Source organism: Rhagoletis pomonella, unplaced genomic scaffold, assembly GCF_013731165.1.
Source record: "Rhagoletis pomonella isolate Grant_MI unplaced genomic scaffold, Rhpom_1.0 Rhpom_scaffold_00003, whole genome shotgun sequence".
NCBI classification, from domain to species: domain Eukaryota; kingdom Metazoa; phylum Arthropoda; class Insecta; order Diptera; family Tephritidae; genus Rhagoletis; species Rhagoletis pomonella.
Genome location: NW_023458557.1, coordinates 39881317 through 39889259, shown reverse-complemented (window position 1 = coordinate 39889259; position 7943 = coordinate 39881317). Strand labels below are relative to the sequence as shown.

The following is a 7943-nucleotide window of genomic DNA, read 5'->3' as shown; positions in this document are numbered from 1 at the left end:
GCCATATATCTCCTTTATGTACGAAACTAAACCCAATAAATTGTGTTACCGGTTTACATACCGATCACATAGCGGTGAAAATCACTTAGATTGGTGTCATATAAAGTATATCTTCCATACCTCTGATTGTTTAGATGCGATTTTTTATATAAGTATGTAACTCCTCTATCGATGTATGCAGATGTATTCAAAAGCAGTAATCTGTCAAAGTAAAATTTGCAGATGTTCATGAAAGGTATGAAGCCTTCGGCATAGCCGAAGACAGCGCTGCTCTTACTTGTTTATTTTTATTTTTCTTGATTATTGATTGATTACACAGTTCGAAAAATTTTATCTTTTTTTCCCACCTTAGTGCATCGGTTTTTTGTAGATTTTTCGGTGCTGAATCCAAATCTGGCTATAGAATTTCTCTACCACGTCCGAATTTTGAGATATCCTAACCCCTAAGCGTAAAACACGGTTTTTCGCAATATTTGAGGTTATATTATAAAACAACAATTTTTTTCGCTCATTTCTAGTTAGGGTATCATTAATTACACTGGTCTACAAATTTCAACTTTTTTTCTGCGAATAAGACGGGACCTGGTGTTTCTGAACGGATTTTTCGTGCTGAACACGAATCCGGGGTCAAAAATGTCCCAGAAAAAAGGGGTTGAAACCCCTAAAAACAGCGTTTTTGGCCATTTTCGAAAAATTATAGAGCTGAACCCTGACGTGGTACAAATTTTGCATATATCAGAAATTAAAGGCTAAACCGTGGCCTTTCGAATGAGCCCTATGCCGAATTGATCGCGTGCACCCTTAAAGCAGGGGGTGTATTTGTGTTTAGGGGTGCAGGAAAAATTGATCACAGAAAGAATTTAATCTTAAACGATCATAGAAAATTAATAATGCCAAGGTTTTAACTATATTAAAAGTCGCTGATTACGAATCTGCAGTTAGATTTTAAAAATTTAAGAAATTTATATGGTCGTTTAAGATGAAATTCTTTCTGCGATCAATTTTCCCTGGACTCCTAGACACAAATACACCCCCTGATCTAAGGGTGCATGCGATTAATTCGGCATAGGGCTCATTCGAAAGGGCACGATTTAGCCTTTAATTTCTGACATATACAAAGTTTGTAGCACGTCAGGGTTCAGCTCTACAATTTTTCAAAAATGGCCAAAAACGCTGTTTTTTCTCGAAAACGTGACGTGATGGGAAGTTTTGGACCCCAGATTCGTGTTCAGCACGAAAAATCCGTTCGGAAACACCAGGTCCCGTCTTATTCGCAAAACCCTTGTAGACCAGTGTTATTACTCTTCCCCTTTCAAATTCAATTTCGTTTGTTGCGATTCGATTGTGTTTTCTCCAGATGTACCAGTTTTAATGTGCAGTACTTCGGTATTACTTCGTAAGCATGAATGTGTATTTATTTATACATGTATATAGTGCTTATTTTCTTGCTTTTGTTTACCACAAACTGTTATGAAAAAAGAGTATCCTTTGATAAAAAAAGATTTAGTGCTTTTAGTGCGGTAAAACGCTCTTTTTTCCAAGGTTTGGTGCTTTTTTAAACTCAAAAGTTTGCAACACTTTTCTTCCCACATGTATCGTCGGCCGCTGTGGTGTAGTGGTAAGCAGTCAAACCCTGGTCAAAGCATCTTCGAAAAAAATATAGAAAAAAGGTTTTTTCTTAACAGCGGACGTCCGTTGGCAGGCAATGGCAAACCTCCGAGTGTATTTCTGCCATGAAAAACAGCTTCTCAATAAAATACAATCGCCGTTCGGAATCGGCGTAAAACTGTAGGTCCCTCCGCTTTGTGTGACAATATCAAGGCGCACGCCACAAGTCGGAGGAGAAGCTCGGCCAAACACTAATATATGTGTAAGCGCCAATCTATTATTATTATATATTTGGACCAACTTAATGCGCATATGTATGTACATATTACATAATTGGTATGCATTTCACTCAGAGTCTAAAAAGCATGCACAACCATTCATTCACGCCCATATAATAATAATAATAATAGATTGGCGCTTACACATATGTTAGTGTTTGGCCGAGCTTCTCCTCCGATTTGTGGCGTGCGCCTTGAAGTTGTCACACAAAGCGGAGGGACCTACAGTTTTACGCCGACTCCGAACGGCGATTGTATTTTTATGAGAAGCTGTTTTTCATGGCAGAAATACACTCGGAGGTTTGCCATTGCCTGCCGAGGGACGACCGCTGTTAAGAAAAAACCTTTTTTCTATAATTTTTTGCGATGTTGCTTTGACCAGGGCTTGAACCCAGGCGTTGCGGAGTGGAAGCGCGCACTGCTTACCACTACACCACAGCGGCCGACTGAACGGTGAAAATATGTTTATGCGCATACATACATCTGCGTCTATTAATTCTTTTAGGTACATATTTAATCCATCGTAAAAAAATCTACGAATCCGAAGGCTAGATACTAATGCGAAAGAATTACTATGCATGACTGAATCCGAGGGACCTCAAAAGCATTGTTGCCAGATTCTAATTCTGTATTTTATTATTATTATTAAAACGCTTTTATCAACTTGCAATGTTATATGTCCAGACCACCATTTATACTATAAATATAGCGAAGGTATTTATAGCAACCTAGTCTAGATATCAACCTCGTCGTAGGTTTCATATCCGAGACATACAATTAGATTACTCTAGAGGTAGATTTCGCCCCGCCAGAAGAAGTTAAATATTGCGCCTACAAATATGCACTACATACGCTACAGTGGAAACCGACGACACGCTATTTCTTTAAATGAAATTAATTGCTGCTATATGTATGTATGTACATTAGCGTGGGCCGAAAATACGCTTTTTGGAATTTTGATTGGTAATAGCAAAAATATGGTTCATTATGCTTTAAAAAACTCTGTGAGAAATTTGGAACTTTTTGGTCAATAACCAAGTCCATCAAAGTTCAATATGGTTACAAAAAATAAAAATTAATAAATTTTTTTACTTTTTTTTAATTTTTTTTAATTGCATAATCTTCGAAAGTATTTGTCCTAAATAATTGAGTATATGAACCTTTTTTGTAGAGAATCGAAGTTAGCTAAGAGAATTTTTTTTTTAGTACTTGAACTTTGATGGACTTGGGCGAGCCTAGGATTATGACCAAAAATTTTCACATTTCACCCGTCTTCTGTTCTCTCTTCACTGCAAGTTGAATTATTTTAATATCTACTGCAAAATTTTATACAGACTAGACTAAAAAGTTGAAAATAAATAAAATAAAAAAAACTTTTTAATATACCACGCTTTTATAAATGGACTAAAAATTAGAAGATAATATTTCTCAGTCCCATAGAATTTGTTTTGATAACTTTTGATTTTTAAATTTTAGGAAAAGTCATTATAAACAATTTATGAGTTTGAAAATGAAAAGCGTGGGGCGAATGTAATAGACCTAAATTGATATGAAGAGTAATATATTTATGTGTGTGGGCATATGAATAACGACCGCTTAAAATCGATCTCAAATTTGTAATTTCGCTGCAGAAATTTTAGGTCTATGTTATGTAGTTTGACTATTGTCCATTAAATCTAATGCTTTGTATTGCATGCGCTCCACGTTTTTCGTTTAAAAAGTTTTTTTTTATTTTATTTTTTACTAGCCGGCCACTGATGCGCGAGGCTTCGCCACGTGGTGAATGTATGCACATGTATGTACATTCAAGTATTTGGAGAAAGAAATCACATGTCATCATGTACTTCGTTTATTATATGCATAAAAAATCTTTTTTAAATCCGTTCAGTAGCGTGGTTAATCTCGCCTTTCCTTTATACTATGTATAGAAGATAGTAATTTTAAATAGGTGGCAACCCTACTCAAAAAACTTAAAGTTTTTGTACATGCGAAGGCCATGCACTTTTATTTGGTATCTTATTTTTTTATCCAACGAACGGTGAAGACCTTATAGTTTTTTAAACAGGTGGCAACCCCCTTCAGAAAAATAATACATTATTACACATCCAGAGGCTAAGTCTATTCATTTGACAGTGACGGTGCAGAACTGACGCCTACGCTTATTAGAATTGATTATAGTAATTTTCTTAACAGGTGGCAGCCCTATTAAAATTCTAAATCAAAAAGGTCGTTCAGTAGTTTTCGAGATTACGAAGAAACTAAACAAAAACTTCGAAGTAAGCTTATTTTATTTGAATTTTGTGTTTCCAATATTTTTGACTGAACACTTAAGAACAATTACAGTGGGTGTATGTACATGCGTATGTAGATACTAAAGTACTTGTACATATGTACGTGAGCCTAATGAAATAAAAACCATAGTTGCCAACTTGGTGCTTTAAGCACTAAATTTAGTGCTTTTTGAAAATTAGAACGCCAAAAAAATTATTTAGTGCCTAGTGCCTTTTTAGTGCTTTTTTTCTGAACTAAAATTCCTCCGAGATGGGTAAAACCTGAAATATTTAAAGCTATGGCAGCACTGAATTTACAAGAATCTACAAATTTAAATGCACTAAAATATAACCATGATTGATAAAAAGCTGAAGTTACAAACCCATCTTGTTGAATTCCATTCGCGTAAGTTAGGTATTTCTTTTTTCTTTGCTATTTATTTGTATAGATATTTTTTTTTTACCACCTGAATAAAAAACATCGTTTCATGGTGCTGAATCCAAATCTGGCCGCACAATTGCTTAGCACTGGAATTTTGAGATATCCTAACCTCAAAGTGCCAAAAACACGGCTTTTGGCTATATTTGAGGTTATATAATGAAACCATAAAATTTTTTGCTCATTTCTACTTATGGCATCATTTTCATTTATTGCAATTCGATTTTTCTTTCTCGAGATATACCCGTTTTAATGCGCAGTACTTCGATATTACGTCGTAAGTATGAGTCATCATAGCATGTGTAGAGGCTATTCAATTGTTATTTGCTTTTGTTAAATACAAACTATTATGAAAAAAGCATCTTTCGATTAAAAAAAAATTGGTGCTTTTAGTGTGATAAAACGCCTTTTTCCAAGTTTTTGGTGCTTTTTGAAAATCAAGAGTTGGCAACACTGATCTCGATACTTCGTCATGACAAACTGTCTTGCATTGCTCATGCTCCATATAAAGGAGTCATGGCTAGAACCCGGATGACAAGCATCAATAGCTCTAATAACCATATTATGATCGCAAATCTGTAATAAATAAGAAACAAATTTTACGAAAACTTTTTTCCATATAAAATCCAGTTATTGTGGCAACTTACAATCATTGCATTAATGCTAAAATTTCCTTTTCGGTTAAAAAAAGCAGACCCGTCTTGTGGTTGCAATAGCTTGATGTGCGTGCCGTCAATACATCCAATTACACCCGGAATACCAAATTGTTCGTAAAAATAACTTTTGGTGGCTCTTTTCTCTTGCTCAGGCATGAACAATTTTATCCACTTTGAGCAAAGTCTCCGCTCCATGAGCGTCATTATTTCTGAAATTATCTTGGAGACGGTGCTCCTTCCCAAAGCGATGCTTGAGTCCACTCCTACAGACCTTTGATACCCACCTTCGGCGAGGAATCGCAGCGTTGCTGCCAACTTCAACACTGCAGGAATGGAGCTTCTTTGTACAAAAGGCTGCAAGTCTCTCAAAATCATGAGGAACGCTTGTTTATTTATTCTATAGAGCACAATAAGGCTGTAAAATATAAATTAATAGTTTAAAATGGCGTTAGTATAAAAAAAACTTTTTATACTACTAACGCTGAGTCCGGTAATTCCATGGGATTGCTGTGATCGCGCAAAATTTTTCGCGAAACTAAAGTTCCGATCGGATTGTGGAACACCATTTCAATTCCGAGTCGGAATTGAATTCCGATTCCGACTCGGATTGCAGAACAGGGCTGCTTAACTTATTTTATTTTATTAATTTTAGTGCAGTTTTGGCAAAATTTTCTTGCTAAAAAATCTTTTGCTACACTTTGCTCATTTTATTCCTTTGATTGCACAGGTTAAATGAAAACTTGTTTTTAAAAAATATTTGTTTACATTATTTTATTTTATAATTCTTAGTCCATTTATAAACGCGTTGTATATTAAAAAGTGTTATTTTAATTTATGTACAAAATTTTGCAATATATATTAAAATAATTCAACTTGCAATGAAAGAGAACAGATGACTTGGCAAGCAAAATGTTGTTTGCTTACGTTTTGTATAAACATACATATGTACATATAGCAGCAGTTAATTTTATTTAAAGAAATGGCGTGTCGTCCATTTCCGCTGTAGCATGGCATGTATTTAGGCGCAATATTTAACTTCTTCTGGCGGGGCGACATCTGGAGTCTTCTAATTGTATCTCCTTGATATGATGCCTACAACGATTTTCATATCTAGACTAGCTTGATATCTAGAATTTGACACAGATAGCTTTGCTACACTACCGCCGCGGCGCGGCGCGGCCTTTGAATCAAGACCCCTGGACCATATGGAGAATTAATTTATATTTTAAATTGCATTGTCATCGTGATTGGAACTATGCTGAAAATTTCAAGTCTCTAACTTGTCGGGAAGTCAGTCTAAAATCGATTGGAAATTTCCGCAATTCGCGCGGGATGACCAAGTTAAATAGTTAAAAGCTTATAAAAATGAATCTGATCGCCTTTGCGTTGATGACCGTGAGTTAAATGCGAATACAATATCTGATAGATACCATTGCCTCTAATATCAGACCAAATCGCTAGATTACGTGGGCCAATTACTTTTCTTGTTTAGATATGGCAAGTGGATTCCACCAAATTCCTATTCATCCTAATAGTATTGAGCTTACAGCGTTTGTAACTCAAGAAGGCCAGTATGAGTTTTTAACCATTCCCTTTGGCTTTAAAAATGCGCCATCGGTTTTTCAGCGAGCTGTAGTGAAGGCATGGGGGATCTTGCCTATTCCTAGATTGTTGGTTGGGTATGGCACTGCGACAAATAGGTCTATTGTGCCTATTCCTATGTCATTGTGTACATATATGGATGATATCATGATTATTGCTTCAACGAAGGAGCAAGTGTTTGAAAGATTAAACATTGTTTTAGATACTTTAACAAAAGCCGGGTTTTCTTTTAATTTTACTCAATGTGCTTTACTCAAATCTAGTGTTGAATATCTCGGGTATGAGATAAAATCTGGAGAAGTCCGACCAAATCCACGTAAAATTCACCAATGTGCACCAATTGAGGCAGTTCATAGGCTTGGCTTCTTACTTTCGACAATTTGTAGCTAAATTTTCGCAAATGAATAAACCACTTTATTTTCTTATCTCCAACAAAAATAACTTTAATTGGAAATCAGAACATGAGCAGATACGTCAGAAAATAATTTATATATTAACAAGTAAGCCAGTTTTAATAATTTTTGATCCGCAGTCCCCATTGAATTACATACTGATGCTAGCGCAGATGGTTATGGCGCCAGATTAATGCATAAAACTAACAACAAACCACATGTCATTGAGTACCTATTTTAGCAAAAGAACTTCTCCAACAGAATCTAGATTTCATTTATACGAATTGGAGACATTAGTTGTAGTTAATTCTATTAAACATTTTCGGCAAGGTCGCCAGTTCGTGGTATTCACAGATTGTAATTATTTTAAAGCTTCTCGTACCAAAATGGATTTAACACCAAGAGCTCATCGCTGGTGGGGCATATTTGCAATCTTTTGATTTTGTTGTAGAGTATAGAGAAGGCAAGCGTATGGCACAAGCGGACTTCTTCTCCAGGAATGTGTTGCCCGAGAATAATCAGCAAGTCGAGAAAGTTTTGGAAAAACGTGTGAATCTCCGATATTTCAGATAACTGGCTTCTCGCTGAGCAACAAAGAGATCCGGAGGTAGTTGCAATTGTTAAAAATTTGCTTAGTAATGAATTCGAACAACATGAGGTAAATACGTATGAATTGCGCGCTGGTATATTATGCCGGA

The 7943-nt window shown here is 35.7% G+C and overlaps 1 protein-coding gene across 1 annotated transcript; it reads right to left on the bottom strand.

The window, feature by feature from the left end:
• Positions 1-4984: 4984 nt before the first annotated feature.
• LOC118736221 (putative nuclease HARBI1) lies at positions 4985-5568 on the bottom strand. Its single transcript, XM_036466309.1, has 3 exons — positions 5243-5568; positions 5077-5171; positions 4985-5021 (listed from the first exon to the last, which is right to left on the bottom strand). Exons 1-3 carry the CDS (start codon positions 5453-5455, stop codon positions 4985-4987), a joined length of 345 nt encoding a protein of 114 aa, XP_036322202.1. The 5' UTR covers positions 5456-5568.
• Positions 5569-7943: the final 2375 nt, after the last annotated feature.

What these genes read in the sequence shown, in the direction of transcription:
- LOC118736221 (XM_036466309.1), bottom strand. Translation starts at nt 5,455, where the DNA reads ATGACGCTCATGGAGCGGAGACTTTGCTCAAAGTGGATAAAATTGTTC. An exon ending in TTAGCATTAATGCAATGATT is followed by an intron (nt 5,172 to 5,242) that starts GTAAGTTGCCAC and finishes TATTTATTACAG; the next exon opens with ATTTGCGATCATAATATGGT. An exon ending in AGCATGAGCAATGCAAGACA is followed by an intron (nt 5,022 to 5,076) that starts GTTTGTCATGAC and finishes ATTTTCAAAAAG; the next exon opens with CACCAAAAACTTGGAAAAAG.